General features: G+C 35.6%; 1 protein-coding gene across 5 annotated transcripts in view; it reads right to left on the minus strand.

Moving 5' to 3' along the window:
- Positions 1–469: 469 nt before the first annotated feature.
- Positions 470–17,324, minus strand: part of LOC129495397 (neuropilin and tolloid-like protein 1) — a 124,546-nt gene continuing 107,691 nt past the window's right edge. For 2 of the 5 annotated variants that reach the window (XM_055302856.1, XM_055302853.1), the window contains exons 9-11: positions 15,212–15,770; positions 14,144–14,218; positions 11,689–13,275 (exon numbers count right to left, since the gene is read on the minus strand). In XM_055302856.1, coding sequence (XP_055158831.1) covers positions 14,158–14,218; positions 15,212–15,770 — 620 coding nt within the window. In that variant the 3' untranslated portion in view covers positions 11,689–13,275; positions 14,144–14,157. Of the gene's footprint in view, positions 561–11,688; positions 13,276–14,143; positions 14,219–15,211; positions 15,771–17,324 lie in introns of those variants that run through there. The other 3 variants (XM_055302855.1, XM_055302854.1, XM_055302857.1) reach the window with 3 other exon arrangements.

Genomic DNA, 17,324 nt, shown 5'->3' on the forward strand with positions numbered 1-17,324 from the left:
GCTTACATGAGAATCTGGGAGTCCCACCATTCATTGGCTGTTAACTGGATAAATTGGTTGACTTCTTTTAAGATTCAGTTTACTTACCTGTAAAATGAAGAATGTAATAATATCTTCCTTCAGAATGACAGTCAGGATACAATTAAACAAAACAATGTGTGTCCAAGAATCTTCTTTAGTTAACCTTATCTTACTCGTAGCAACTTGTCATGTTCATGATGAATGCTTATTCTAAGTCATGAGAAAGCTAAGTGTCTATTGTTGAAAACCAGACCCTCTTAACAGATGTGTGTGTTGCTTGCCTTTGCTGTGACTGAGCTCCAGCTTCTGGAGCAGGTATTCTAACCTGCCCAGCACCATCAGGTAAAGAGTGCTCCATGGAAAGCAATGGCATAGAGTCCGGTTCTAAATAGGGTTTTGTTGTGATTGCATTGCTGTTTTATAATAAGCACAATTTCCAAAATGTTTTCTTGGATAGTCCTTAGATATATCCTTTCAGAACTTGATAAGAAGATTGAGCTGTCTATTTACAAAGAATTGCACCAAAAGTGTAATGGTATCTGAAAAAAATACAAGCATATCAATTCCATTATACTCGGTAAACCTTGAGAATACAAATCTCTAATCTTTTCTTCCCAAGTCCACCAGGAATAGTTGAAAGATTCCCTTGATTAAAAAGTAAGAAAAACAGAAAAAAAATGAAATGGTATACTCCAAATAATCCACAGCTGTTTCAAGCCTTGCCATGCCTTGTATACCTTTTTTTTTAAAATCTTGCTTCTTATATATTTTTCTGCTCTTCACATTTATTTATGATCTATACTCCCTTCACAAACTCACCCAAATTTGAATCATAATTCTATACGGATAATTTCTCTAGTGTAAATCACTTTAATATACACTTCTCCACTTGTTCATATGGATTGTCTCAGAGTGATGGCATTAAATTTGCCCCATGATAATTTCTTTTATTATGGAAAAATTTTCATTCAATCAAAAAGTATTTATTGTGCATCTAGGATATTTCAGGAAGGTGTTATATTCTGGGGATACAAAAACGAAAAGGATTTTCCTTCCTCAACAAGCTAGTACACTAGTAGGAAAGAAAGATATCAAAATATACAACTTAGTTATTGTATAACAAAATTAATTTGGTAAACCCCTGCTTCCAGAGGACAGAGTTAGATCATACAGTATTTATCTTATCTCTACATCAAGCCATTGAATAATGAATGACATATGAAAAGAAAATTACTTTGAAGGCAATTCGACAAAGAGGTAATAAGTCCAGGAATTTTACAAGGTACAAATGAAGGATAGGATTTGTCAGTGATAAGCACTTGTGCGAGATTCGACTGGAGGAGATAAGAGGGAGGCCATTATTCTCCAAAGGCACTTGCAGCCAGATGCATGTTTGATACTCACATATGTGCAGGTGTGTTCTTCAGAACTACCCTCCCCACTTGCCTTCTGTAGCTTCACATAGTCTTGTGGCATTTTTCAGAGAATCTTAAGAATCGTAGAATCTTCCAGGCATCATCAGGCTAAGAGCTTTAATGTAGTTTCTCTGACCTTTACTCTTCAGGTTTCCCAAAGGTTATTTAAGCCCTTAATCCCTACATATGTTTTAATGCCTTGAATACATACAGTGGCTTTGGTTTTCTTGACTGCACTGACAGACATGCCACACTTGCTTCATCTCTCAGCTGCACCATTGCATTTCCTCTCCCCTTACTCCTTTCCAGACTATTTTCAACACAGCAGACAGAGCAGAGCTGGAAAAGCAGAGCCATGTTGTGCCAGTGCTCTGCCAAAGCCCTCCAGTGGCTTCCCATTTTAAAATAAATACAGAGCAAAATCCGTATTTTCCAGCATTACTTGATGACCTTTACCTGATCTTACTCCAAGGCCACTCCCCTTCATCGCTTCCTGCAATCTCTCTCCTGCTCTGTCCCCACTCATGTCTTCTCAACCACACCCAGCACACTCCTGCCAGAAAACTCTTCCCTCAGATATTGACAAGTCTCACTACTTTACTTACTCCATTAAGATTGTGGTCAGACATCACATTCTCAGAGACGCTGCCCAGGTCTTTTCCACACGAAATGCCAATTCGGTATCTCAACACTCTTGTTCCCTAACAGCCTTATTAATTTCATTTTTGTCAAGGCACATTCACAACATGCCATATCATTTTTATTGTTTTCACATTTCTTTGTTCTTTATTTTATGTTTCCTTCACCTAGATTATGTGTCACAAAAGGAGTATTTTTGTCCGTTTTGTGACTAAAACAGCTCTGTGCACCTAGTATGGATTCAATAAATATTTATTGAACAAGCTGTTGTTGCTTGTGATGTGTTTATTGAATAAGTTAACAGTGCTCATGATAACCACTTACACAAGCCAAAGGAGCATACAGCTTTGGCACTGAAATTCTTGGAATTCTCAAAGAATTTAACTGTAGGAAACTCCTTGAGGAAGCAAAAAAGTCAGATTTCAAATCAGACTTACAAGAATCACATATTTCATACAGAATCAAAATTCACCAATAATTCAAAGAATTCAGGTAATTATGAGCTAAATGGAATGCATATGGAAACATGGCTGTACAAACCAAACTCACTAGGCCCTTGACAGCATAGCATGGTAGGTGAACCCCAACACACTTTACATACAGGGACTCTCTAAGTGGTGTCTGCAGAGCATCACTTACACAAAGATACTTTAGTTATGAAACATTGTCATTTATTACTGATAGAGTCACATGCTGACTCTTGACAGTTTTTGGCAGATCTTGAACCATACATTAATCCATAAATTCTAAATGCATGTACCGTAAGCAACCAAAGGAGACCATGCCAAAATCATTTCATAGATAAAGATTCTCCATTATTTTTCTCCTGGATCCCTATGGGAATGCCTAAAGCATGCCTTCAAGGAGAAAGGACTATATTATTTATAACGCCTGAGCCTTGTCTTTCCTGTCTCTGTACTTGCGAGGTTAGGAAGAGTGGATTTAAAACATTGACTAAGGGCAGCCCCAGTGGCACAGCGGTTTAGTGCCGCCTGCAGCCCGGGGTGTGATCCTGGAGACCCGGGATCGAATCTCATATCAGGCTCCCTGCATGGAGCCTGCTTCTCCCTCTGTTTGTGTCTCTGCCTCTCCCTCTCTTTGAATAAATAAATAAATAAATTTTAAAAAATAATAAAATAAAACAGTGACTAATTCATTAAAATTAATAGATGGGAAATCAATGAGAAACAATTTGATTCATGGTTAAGACTATAGATTCCGTGGGCACCTGGGTGGCTCAGTCGGTTAAGCATCCACCTTCAGCTCAGGTCATGATCCCAGGGTCCTGGGATCAAGTCTCACGTCAGTCTCCCTACTCAGCAGGGGGTCTGCTTTACCCTCTGGCTCTGCTCCCTGTCCCCTGCTTGTATTTTTTTTTCTCTCAAATAAATAGAATCTTAAAAAAAAAAAGACTATAGATTCTATATCCAGACTTCCAAAGTTTAAATCCCGACCTTATGATGTATTAGTTACAGAATCTTAGGAATGATATTTAACTTCTTTGGACCTTATTTTTCTCATCTGTAAAACAAAGCTAATAATAACAATCTTATAAGGCTGTTGTGAGGATTACCTGTGTAAATACCTGTAAAATACTTAGAACAGTGTCTCATACAAACTGAACACTCAGCAGTGATTACTTATGCAGAGCTCCTGTTTTGCTGGTTCTCATTCCATTGAGATAAACCTGTTCTTTCTGTGACTTCAGAAACGGCTGCATTTGCTAGATTTATGAGGGAAAACATGTGAGTGTTCTGGGCAAAGTCTGGATTGAAGTAGTGTCAAGAATACTTTTTGTATTAAATGAGTTTATCATAACTAGCTATGGTTTCATCTGATTAAGCCAGAAAAATGGATCTTTTCCCCCTGTATAATCACAAACTGCAGAAAATCACAATTTAAATAGACCACAGACTGAGTCAAAATTAGTTCACCTATGAGCCACATTTCGTTGTCTCCTTGTTCCCTTGACATAAAAGTTTGATGGTGGTTGACTTAGATGAAAATTCTTACCACCAGGTGATTAGATTTGAAGACTTTCCTTGTGAAAAATCGAATTTATAACACTTAACTTTTAAAGCTCTGTGGCTGATTAGTTAGAATTTAAGTTATTAGCCCCTACAAAATGTTCTGAAATTTCTCACAGACCAGAGCAGGACCTCTAGGCTCTCCTGAAGGCATCTATAGGCCAAAACTGCCCAACCATTTTGACAAAAACTTTATTCCTGAAGAATAAAGTAAAATTTAAAGATCCACAAAAATCGATTATGGTGCACATAAATGAATTAAGAATTTGCTTGGAGCTGGCTAGGTCAGAAATATGAATTAGAAAGAGGATCCATGATGATTTTCATTTCAATGTCATGTCACTACAAATGATAAACCTCTTCCCCCTTATAAGTCCCAACAAGATTTGAGAAATGCCCAACCCATGAAAGGGAACACTTGTTCATTATAAATATATGCATTATAGTCACGTAAATTTTAACAGTTCATTCTCTAGAACTAATATTTCAGAAATAATTTTGTCAGTGTATGAAATTTAACTAGGCAAAGTGTCACAAGGTAAGCAAAAGAATCTCAGGTAAGAATTTTAAAACGCTCTTAGCAAGGACAAGAATGTCAGTTAAAATCCATCATAATCCTCCAGCCAGAAAAACAGAAAACATATCAGATACATTGAGAGGGACTGTGATACAGGGAATCTATTGTGTAGGGTTGAAAAGCCATGAAAACAAAGAAGGAATAAGGAGGTAACACAGGAATCCTAAGTGATGTGAAGGCTGACCAGGCCTCAGACTCAAAAACCAATAGGAGACTGAGGTTTTCAGAATCTAGAATCTAGAAGGTATCCTGAGGAGGCAGGGCTCAGCAGTGCGGTCTGAAGAGGGCATGCTTTTGCTGGTGCAGATACCTCTGAGGGATGCTAGGGGGCGTGGTCTCCAAGTGCCTCAAGGAGATGGAGGCTGCTGTTGAATCCAAGCAATGATGCTTGGATGACACTGATGGAAACAGGAAGCAAAAAGCAAGTAAGTCCCTGAGGTCTTCAGCCGACTCCATCCTTCTCTACTGCTCTCTTAGGAGATCTGGCGGGGACCCTCTGGCAAAAGAAAGGACCAAAGTGCAAAGTCCCAGGCCTGGTGATTCAGAGCCATCAATTGGAGGGTGAGATAGTTTATCTCAGCCACAGGCCCAGTCCTGAAATAAATAGTACTTATTTACAAGAGACTAAAGGATAAGCATCTGGTCAGAAAAGACTTACATACTTTATAAAAATGATAGATAAGTGTTGGCTATAGAAAGGGAGTAGAGAGCATTTTCTCCCAACTGCATTAACAGTTTATAAAATACTTTATTAGCAATTAATGACTTAATCATTTTTAACATATAAAGACTGTCCTTTCAGAAAGTTGGACAAGTTTATTGTAAGAAAACGTGTTCATGGATTACATCTTAACAATGCTGAACTACTTGGAAAAGTTGCGTTTTAAAGAGTGATATTTTTTAAAAGACACTTCCATTCACAGAGTTGGCATATATGAGAAATTAAAAATCATGAATGGCCCATGGTTCCCAAGTATACTGAATTGATATGTACTTCAAGCAATCCTATTTAAATGTTATTCTAAGTTTTTGTACCTTAAGACTTACCTTTTTTGTTGTTGTTGTTGTTTGTATTTTGTCTCTGCTTGTTTGGAAAACACAATCTGCTAATTAATAATTTTTTAAAAAGCTAGCATGCCAGCAATACCAGTTATAAAATAGCATTTCTTCAGGCATACTTGAGAATATGACTTAGTTCTATAACTTCTAGAAGGAAGGGCTACATAAATAGAGGCCAGGGTGGCAAGTTGGGACAGTGCTTCTATGACAAAGAAATTTAATTATTTCTCAAATCAAATTGTTCTACTCATTTGCTCATTTGACCGACCCACACTGACTGTGCACTTAACAATTATTTTTGAAAGATACCCAGATTGGTCTTATATTTTCTTATATTCTCTGGTCTTATATTCTAAAAATCAGAAATTTTCAATTTCATATTGTTAATACTAGATCTGTATTGGCTTTTCTTCCAGCATCCTCCTCACTGAGGTCGGTTGGTAATAGGCAGTGTCTGACTCTTGTTGCCACCTAACTAATCACTCCATTCCTGCCATTTGGTCCCATCCTTCATAATCCCTCACTCACTGATATCAGTTGATTAGCACCTCTGAAAGGTGAGATCTTTTCCTGAGTTTTCTAAACCTTTGCGAATCACAAATATGGAGCACTCCTGTTTAGTTAGCAGTGCCTGATTCACAGATTTATGAAAGTGCTTTAGACTAGAGACATTTTTCCAATTTAGAGTACAAATTACAGTAAAGCACAGTGTAAAATCTTCAGCCCCCAGGTTGGTTATCACTGATTTCGTGTCATTGTTGGATACCATTATCTCCAAATCTCTCAGCAACTTTTTCATTAGTGATAGGCTCTCCCTTTCACAGATAAAGCCTTCAAAGCTCAGAGGGTTCAAACAGCTTTTTTTTTAAGAGCACTTAAGTAGTATGAAGTGAACCTGAAGTTTGAATTTGAATTCTTCCTGTTGAGCGCACCTGGGTGGTGCCAGGTGCAGATGTTTAAGCATCTGCCTTCGGCTCAGGTCATGACCCCAGGGTCCTGTGATTGAGTGCCGCATTGGACTCCCTGCAGAGCCTGCTTCTCCCTCTCCCTCTGCAGCAACCCCTGCTTGTGCTCTCTCTGTCAGATAGATAAATAAAATCTTTCAAAAATAAAAAATGAATTTTTCCTGTCGAAAATGGATGCACTATTTTTAGTACATTATACCACATTTTATAAGTGTGGCTCAGAAACTGTAATTGTCTATGTAACTGTCTATATGCTTGCTTATCCACTATTTATATCATGCAAATTTATATTGAACAATTGTCTAGGATTGAAAACAGGATTTTCTTTCAAGCGTTGGTATTTCTGTGTATATTGATGACTAGGGCTTTTGGAGTCACCTAGGGCCTCTAGAGTTCAGTAAAATAATGCACTAAAATAAGCATCAGAGAAAACGTCATTTTAGTGAATAACAATCAGTGAGTTCTGAAAGTGAGTCATTTCACTGTGAATACAAGAAGACTGGAAATCATTCTTCATTACTGCTCCTTTATAGAAGATGTGCTTGTTTCATGCCGATTATAAATGAAGTTTACACATGACTTAAGAAACACTACGTATTCATAAGGATATAAAAATATCTTCCAATACACTCATTTTATCCTTAAATGATACAGGGTGAAGAGAAGTTGCTATAATATATATTTTTACAGATGAGGAAACACACAACTATGGAGTTACTATGAATACAAACTGACTTCTTTCAGCAAAACATGCTGTGTTGACTACCAGAGAGCCATATGCACATAGGTAAGTGAGGATCGCTGGCTGATTTGGGCATTAATCAGACTAGGTTTGGTGCCAGATTTATCACTCCCTATTGTGCAGTCTTAGAAAAGTTAATAGAAAACTCTCTTTAATATCTTTGTAAATAAATGGAATAACAACCACAACTGTAACAATGAGTATTGTTATTACTAGTGTTAGAACTTGGTAAGATGATCAGTGGAATACTTGACTGTAAAACACACCAAATGGTGTGCAGCACATAGGGCTCAATGGGTTGGTTAGTCAATCATAATCTTAAGAGTTAAAAAAAAATACAGCAGAAGATAAACAGAAAAGCAAGACAGATGTTTCTGGATATAACAGTTATTCTTTCTTAGTGTTTTGTTTTGTATTGTTTTAATTTCCTTTACTCATTCCTATCTCAATGGAGAAAACATACTGCCATCAGAAGATTCGACTTAAAGTATAATTCATAAAGCATATCACATTAAGAAACATTAAAATACTGTCCTTATAATAAAATATGAATGCCTTGAGATGAAACTACATGCGCTCAGAAATCATGATGCAAATGCCAACCTACTCTTCCAACTATATTTACTATTTCTCCTTTTGTCTACTCCTACTCTTCAGCTAAGTTAAAAAAATACATGGCCTCCCAACTACACCCTGCTCCAATTTCTCTAGGTGAAAATCTCTCCTTGCTCCAGTATTTGATGATCTCCAACCTTCAAGAACTGCTCAAAAGGACAACTATTCATTAAGCCTTTCTTGATTCCTGAGAAGATATTTGTATCCCATATTTATGCTACTGACTTCTTTATTATAAAACATCATCTGGAGGTACTTGTGTAGTGCAGTCAGCTAAGAAGCTGACTTTTGGTTTCAGCTCAGGTCATGACCTTGGGGTTGTGGAATTGAACCCCTCATTGGGCTCTACGCTCAGCTCAGAGTCTGCTTGAGATTCTCTCTCTCTTTCCTTCTGCCTCTCACCCTCCTCATGCACATGCTCTCTCTCAGGTAAATAAATAAAATCTTTTAAAAAATCATTTGCATTGTATTCTCTTGACAACTGAATATATTTTATCTTCCATACAAGATTGTGAAGGGGGAGAACCATTTAGCTTTTTAACATGAAAAACTTGGCAAATAACTTTGGTCTTCATTTTTTGGATCTAGCTCCTCTAAGCGCCTTTTATCCTCTGAAGCTCATAATCCTATTCCCCAAGATTGCTGCCTTTTTTTTTTTAACCATCCCCAAAGCATTTAGGAAGAATCCCAGTATATAGATTGTACAGGATCAAAATGACTGGCTATGTTGATATTAAACTTAACTGGTGAGAAAGTGATGAGAGAGTACAAATTTCATAATGTTACATAATAGAAATGTCTTCTTTTAAACAATGTATACATTGTGTTTTCTGTTCACTGTTACATTTTGCATCTACATCTGAGAGTAAAAAGATAACTTTTCAAAGAATCGATCAATGTAAAATGGCATGCCTCAGACTTTGGAGAGATGGTAGAAAGTTGAGGACAAACAAGAATATTCTGACTGCACATTTCCTAGGAATATAAAGCAGTGTTTTCACTACATCATCGTGCTAGTGCAGAAATAAACAATTTTCTGGAAACCAACCCTAGACCCTTGTAAATGACATAAGTCTGAAGTAGGTAGAGTTTATTATTCTTACTCTGAGGAGTTAAAGTCATATTAAGAGGGCATTACTTCTTTAATAATGCACAAATAAGTACAGAACCAGAGGCCTTACCTACACAAAAAAATGATGATGTATTAAGAGTGCCTGACATTGGTCACTCATGTTTGGTATTTCTATGACACCACTGGATTTATTCGAGCGACATTAGTCAGTTAAAGAAATTTGTAGTACAGTTTAAGCAACTCATTAACAAAACTAATCAAGATAAATCTGTTAAAAAAGGGCCTCAGATTTGTGGAACAAAATTATTTATAAAACCATATTTCTGGCTATTTTTCCGATATATTTTACTTTGCTACTTATTTCCAAACTTTAAGAGAGGAATGGGAAATTTTAATGAAATATGATAAGCGATTTATCATAGATTCAAGGCTTCATTCTTCTATTCTTCATATGTAACAATTCATTGGCTGGCCCCCCATGCCACGAGTGTGACAGATAGACACAAGCAAAGGGAAGAAAGAACGCAGAAGTAGACATGATATTGAAACTGACTCACTTCAGTGAAGTTAGAAAAACCTGAAACTCGCTTTTCAAATCATATACATTTAGGATTCAGAGAATTTTAGAGATTTTATTTATTTAACCTCCCTCTAGAGTTGGAATCTGACAGGACTCATTTTCATCTTTGAAATATACAAACTTCATAATAAGATAAAATGCTATTAATTATTTTACCACCAAAACATCAATAAGTTATTTGCCATTACTTTAATTAAGGTAACAGGAACCAGTATCATATTTTGTCATTTATTATGATATTCTGAGGTCAAGGAAAATCCATTCATGGGATTTTTTTTAAAAGCTATCAAATTTGAGGAAAACTCAAATTCCTAAGGGAGGAAAAACATAGAAAAAGTTGATGCAACAGCTTATGTGAATATTCATTCAGTTTTTGTCAAAGTCCTAACTTTATTAAACACCAGGAATAACAGTTTATGGAGTCAGACCCACTGAAATATTTTTAGTGGAAAAAAATGATGCAAAACAGAAAAGTCAACATTTCCAGTGTGGATTGTTCTCCTTCAAAAGTCCAAAGACATTTATCTACAGTTACGTTTATAGCCACATTTTAATTATCTGACCAAATGAAAGTGATTTATGGAAAACCAACATCACATATGTCTACTTTGCAATATGATGCATAGCAATTGCATGTATATAAAATCAGGTACAAAAAATTTTGTTTCCAAATCAGCACACCAACCTTGAATTAGGCAACTGAAATGCACTTGGACAAAAGTAAGAGGCTGAATGCAGGTTTTCACCGGTGTTGCATAGACTCATGATATGTCTCCCAGTTTTTGAAAGTGAATTCAAAAATAAAGAAATAAAAGGAAAACAGCTATTTTCAAATTAACTAACATAGTGTGCAATTATGTTTTTGGAGAACATTTTGTGGAATTAATAAAGCACTTGTGTAAGTCATATTTGAATTCACTTTATCAAAAAATATAATTATTTATTAAAATAAGTTGATTTGAAACATCTTGAAACATCTTGAACATCTTGAAACATCTCATTCCTTACCTACGATGTGTCTTCCCATTTGAATGTAAATGTAAAGTTGATATTCAGGTGATAGGGTCTGATGTACCAGTAAATAGGAGTTTTTAATATATGGATACATTTCAGTACTGGCTTTTAAAGAGCTTCTTCCAGGGGCCTCCGAGGTATAGTGGAATCCCACACTTTCAAGGTCCTGCATCTAGAGATCTTGAGGGCTAATGTAAGCCATGAGGTCTCTGCCCTGACATCACACTACCTTTCTTTGTGATTCGTCAGTGACTGATATTAAATATTTTTAGTATGACCACTGAGGAGACCTAGTCATCATTTGAAATATTTGTGCTCTCCCCTGGAGTTGTTGTGTATTAAATATACATAAGAAATCCATTTTTATCATTTTGCTTAGTGTGTTTGGATTTTGTTGTTTCATTAGTGGATTTCTAGTGCAAATATCTTTTAAGCAGTGAAACAGCAGATCAGAAGCATCTGCATATTTAGAACTGCCTGTGCACAGCTATAGGGCAAGTGAATGGCAAGTGGTTCACCTCATTTATTTTCCTTTTTTTTTCTGTTACAGATAAGTCTTGACATGAATATCATACTTTTTTTGAGATTATTCATTCAAATTGTTAAGGGTCCTATGAAGATTTCTACATAGGGAAAGTAAAATATGGCTAATCACTTCAAAAATAATCTGTGGATGCATTACATTTGAATTAGAGGGCATAAAAATTGGCATGCAATTAAATAAATCAGTCAAGTCAAATACTAAAGGCTAAATTATGGCATGAGCAATGTGTATAAAATATGTAGCAAAACAACAGAAATAATCTTTCTTTATCATGTTCAATATATTTTTTTCTATTCATCAGTTTATCACATTCATGGAAGTGATTATTTATGAATATCGACTTTTTTTCAAGGTAGGTTATTCAGAATTGCTATGGTAGTTCTTTAATGTTTCTATCATAAAATTTTATTTTCTTTCCCATTTGTTTTTCTAGCATATATGAAGTTGAATTCCTAACAGAGATGTATGTAAGTAATTCATCTATGGATTCATAAAGTCTGCTTGAGTCACAAGGTTTTAACTGTGATAGACCGGAGTACTTTACTATTTGAAGGACAGACTTCTGTAGAATTCAGCAGTTTTGGAGATGTTGGTAAGCAGATTTATAGTAATTCTGATTTTTAAAATTTATTTTCTAAGAATACACATTGAATATTTAAAAAGTATCCATTTATTAAATCAAACTTTCGAGAGTGTGTATATGATTCAATGGCAATCAAATGTAGTATATGATTTTACTTTATTTATATTAAACACATCATGATTAGTAAGCTTTCAGGTATTATATGTGCACCTGAGTATGAGAACAACTCAGAATGGTATAATTTGGGTCATAAAAGGGCCTGTGATTTTAAAGCATTTAAAAAGATTTTACTATTCTAAAAGGAGAACATATTCCATAAAACTTGAGAGATCAAATTTAGAGAAGTAAGCCTCAATACTAAAAGACATCCTAGAGCCTAACAGGTAGAAAGAGTTGATATAAAGTGTGCACTTATGTAAGTCAGTTTTTATCACTCTAATAGAAGAAAACATTTTTCTTAACTCAAGTTAGGAAATATTATACATTTTTATATATCTTTATATAAAAAGTTACAAGTAGCAAGCATATGACACAAAGAAATGGAAGCGTAACAGCAGTTTTTGGGAATGCATGCTTTTTACAATGTGTCTAATAAAAAGGATATTTTTCCAACTCAAATATCGAGTATTGACATGCAGGGTATTTTTTCAGACTCTCAATTCAGTCATATTGCTAAGTGCTTAATCAAAAAACATTTCTATTGATGGGTATGAATGGTAAAATACCTGATTTCAAAAACTCTTTCTGAAACTTAGTATCTTCCTTTGATAGAAAACAAAAAAGGAAATTGGGAGGGGGGAACATTTGGGAAAGACCCCCCAAAAATGAGATGTTTCTTATTGCAATCTAGTTATTTTTACTCATGACTTTTGGCTGCATTTAATCATAATACAACAACAGATGTTTATAGTCCATAAAACTCTAGCTGGTGCTTCCATGGTCCATATTTTCACTTCTTAACTGTAGCATGTTCAAAATCCCTCAGGAACGCACTATTTTCAAGCAGTCTATCTAATGAAAACAACGTACATGTAACACAAAGTTCATCCAAAATTGTGTTGTTCACATATCACACAACGTACAATTATATAACAAGGACATGAAACAACATAGAAACAAAGTGAAACTAACAGTAAAAATAAAAGTTGGGATAGTCTTAATCAGGAACTAATTTCTTCTTCAAGTTTCCAGTAAATCTCAAAATGTATTTAAAAACTAAGGAGCACTTGGTGGCCAGCAACCAAATTACGAAATGAACATATCATTGTGCAGCGGGGATGTCTTGCCGAAGGAATAACAAATGTCTGGAATTCTTAAGTTTGGATAAAGGCAGTGGAATGAATTTAGAAATATGTCCACTTTTCACAATTCACTATAGAATTTTCGTTTCACAGTCCCCATGTTTGTATAAATAGTTCTTCTCTGAAAATAAAACACAGTTAAAACATTTTCTCCCAATGAAAAATGCATACAAATACACCAATTTATTAAGGTAAGATAGAGCATGGAAATGCATTCCCCTAATTCAAGAATAGTTGATAGGCTTGAAGTGTTTTGAAGAGTTTAGCTGTCAAGCAAATTTAATTGGAGACAAATTAGTCTAATATAGATATAGATTATCAAGTGCTAAAAATAAAAGCTCTTACGGTATTTGATCACAAAATAGATGTACACATAGACAACTGGTATTTATGGAACATTTTACATTGTTAAGCATTCAAATTTGATATCAGAATTTGGCATAACATGCTGCATATAATCTTGATGAAATAAGCTACATATTCATGCAAAAATAAGAGTGCACAGATTGCATAAGTACCACCAAATACTTAGTGCATGAGTCTGAGTAGAATATTGCCAAATTAAATAAGAAAATTACCAGCTTTATATGTTGACTTCAGTTATATTGAGACAATATTCCATTTTTTGTTTTGAAAAACTTGCATTTCTTCTGATATTTTTGAAACAAGTTTACTAGTTTTTTTCGATTTTTACCTTAAATCATGTAAAAATTAACTTGCTAATTTAACATCCTCTTTTACTAACATTGTAGTACAATGCCTGATGGTAAGAATATGAACATTTACTTTAAAGATATGTATACTAAAAATCATCACTCCATCAGCATTGAATTCAGTATATCTCTGGTTATGAAATATTATGAAACACTTATCTCAAGAAATAATGAATAAATAGCACATTCTCTAAAAAATCTACAAGACAGTTGCAACAAAACAAAACGAAACAGAATACAACAAGGTGGAAGAAAGAACCAAGGGCATTCGCTTACCTTGAATTTTCTTTTTAGACCCTAGTTGTGTTGTATTCAGATTCATGTTTGCTTAGAGACCCAATGAGGCAGAACCTGGAATGTTATGGCTATTTCATTCAACAAAGTAATATTTGCACAAAAAATAAATATGCATACAAGTATTTACTTAAAAGCATTCCTAAAAATTCATGAAACCAAGGAAATAGATTTGTTCCATCAGCATGCAAAAATATTAAATCAACTAAAAATATTTTAAGTTTTGAGGATGCATAATGAATTGAGAAAGTATGTCCATATATAAAACAAACTAAATGCTAGTAAACATGCAAAACAAAACATATGGATTTGGGGATCTAAAATCAATTTTTTTCTAAACTAAATTTTCTTCCCCCCAAATTTTTACCAATTTTAGGGCAAATAATACAATACAGATAATATTATCTTTATATTAAAAAGAAAATGAATCAAATTTTTCTACTATTTTTTCTACATTTAAATATAAATGTTTAGTATTTTAGCATACCATACTATCATATGCAATTTGTAATATAAGTATTATGTGATATGTGGAAAAAAGGATTTCAGTATTTTCACTTTCATAAAAAAATATAATACATTATATTGCAAAATATGTTATTTTTACATTAAAATTATTCAACAAGATGGCTTAACCATCTTGGTAAGGCAGTTATTTCCAAGTATCATTTCATATCTGAAAGTATATTATCGATGAGAGCAAAATTCATGACTATGTGGAAGGAAGCAAATTAGGAATACAAATTTATAATATAAATTAAAACCATAATTTTCATAGAAATAAATATCATGTGTGTGTATAAATAAATGATCTTTGGCATGTGTGTGTGCTCACACACCCACACACACACCTAGGTACACAAACAGGGTTTAGGAAGGATATGGATAGCACTGGAACAGAAAAAAGTGGGGAAAAAACTTGAAACACTATGATTTAAATCATTAATAAAAAGAGAAACTGAAATATGAAGCTCAAATAGAACACAATTATTCTGGAGGCATTTCAGTCCTCAGGTTATAGGTGTCATCAAAAAATCTATTGATACTGACCGCTGGACGGCTTTGTCGTGTCGGGACAGCCTGTGACTTGTCGTTGGCACCTCCTCGATCTCATCGATGTCACAGGCATCTGCGGCATCTTGCGAGTAGTTGTGTTTCATGACGAGGATGTTTCTTCTGTTCATGGGCGGGATGAGGGGTTTGACGGGCTGCGGGGGCATCTCTGTCAGTACAGAAGCATCTCTCGTGCTGAGGTTACTGCGGCTGCCTTTCGTACTGGACACTTGGGACCCACAGTGATGGTCGTGAACGCACTTGGAAGAGGACCTCCGCAGTTTATGATAGTTCTCAAAGTCATCGGCCACATCTGCAAAGTCAGCGGTAGCTCCTGTCCCTCTGAGAGTACATAACTCATAATGAGGAGGTTCAAACACCTCCTGGAAAACAGTCTGGTCAAAGTCTGATTTCCTTTGGACATACTTTTTACGAGGCTGTTTGATCTGCACAATGACAGAAATGATAATAAGGATGATCACAATGCAGGAAGTCACGCCAATGACAGTCCCACTGGTGTTGGTGAGCTGGTCCAGCAGGCTGGCTTTCCTCTTCTCTACAGGTCGAGGGGAGTGAAAACAACAAACAAAACAAGAAACAATCAACCATGCATTAATATGGTAGTCAAAGCACCTACAAAGAAGTATACTGAGCACAGAATTTTTACAGGCTTATAGTTACATGAAAAAATATTTAAAATGAAACAAGAAGCTTCCCTTTCCACAAGGGCCCCATCTTCTAGCCTTAGCGACAGACCTCCCGTTGCCCAGCATCCCTACTTTAAACATACATTTGGAGAAGATCTTACAAGACCTGTTAGCATGACATTTGGGAATCAAGTAGTTATGTTAAAAACAATAAATCATTTTTCTTCTCATAGGTATAAGGTAACATCTCAAACTCTACGAGTGGGAACATGACCCTACCTATATTGTTCTGAGTTTATTCAAGACATAAATAACTGAACTCAAAGTAACACCAATTTCTGAGACCAAAAGGTAATTAAATTTCATGACAGATACTTCTGGAATGGTGGCATGAGTCTGTCTGTGGGCCTTTTTCCCAGTGAAACAACCACAACTGGGAAAAATGATTAAAAATATATATAGTTTCTGGAGATTGTCCTAATGGAAATACCAAATGCAAGTACATTTATTCATGAAAATTTAGGGAATTTCATTAAGAACAGTGAGAGTCTGTCCTTTAAACCTGTTCCCCCACCTCTACTCCAACTGGCCATGATGGAAGCTTATTTAGGGACTTAGGGAGGTTTCAGACAACAGCATAGTGCTTCCTCTCCCTAATACTCCCCACCTAGAGCTACAGTATCTCCCCGAGAGGAGCAAGCCACAAGCATTTCTCCCCAACCCTTGAATGCATAGTGCAGGCAGGTACTCTATTCTAGGCAGGAGAGGCTGAGTTATCAAGGCCTCTATTTCTCCTCCCAACACCATTGGTAGGATGGAAGCTCTACACTGGGTGCAACAGGCTGAGGATGTGTGTCTCTGATCATACTCCCCTAAGCTCACTCATAGAGTCTATCTGCCTAGAGAGGCAATCTGAGAACCCCAAAGGTTACTATCCTCACCCAGTACTCTATTCATGAAGTAGGGATGTTCCTTTGAGAGAAGTTGGTCACTGTTCCTGCCTCCTTTCAACACCCTGAGCAGTAATGCAGAAGTTTTACCCAGGAAGAGAGGCAGGCCACAAGAGCAGAGAGCACTCTAGCTTTCCTCAAGTTTTTTTTTTTTTTTTTTTTGAAATAGTGTGGAAAAGTTCAAGCCTAGAAATCTAAAACAAAGCCAAACAAAACAAAAACCTAGACATTCTTCTGGTAATCGATTAAAAGCAGACTGTCAAGCTCCTTGGTAGCAACAAACCAGACCCAAGAACAAGTAGAAGCTTAACATAAAATACCAGGAAAATAACAGGTATTAAAAAAAAAAAAGTCCTCCTAGTTTAGAACAAATCATAAAGGCTGGACTCAAAGACTTTTTTAACCCCCAGTGGAATTGAATTTAATTGGATTAAACCTTGGAATAATTTATACTCCTGGGAACTGTCCAAAATCACAGAACACTCATTGAGCAATTAGTGGAGACTAATAGCT

The sequence above is a fragment of the Nyctereutes procyonoides genome, unplaced genomic scaffold (assembly GCF_905146905.1).
Source record: "Nyctereutes procyonoides isolate TBG_1078 unplaced genomic scaffold, NYPRO_anot_genome, whole genome shotgun sequence".
Lineage (NCBI taxonomy): Eukaryota > Metazoa > Chordata > Mammalia > Carnivora > Canidae > Nyctereutes > Nyctereutes procyonoides.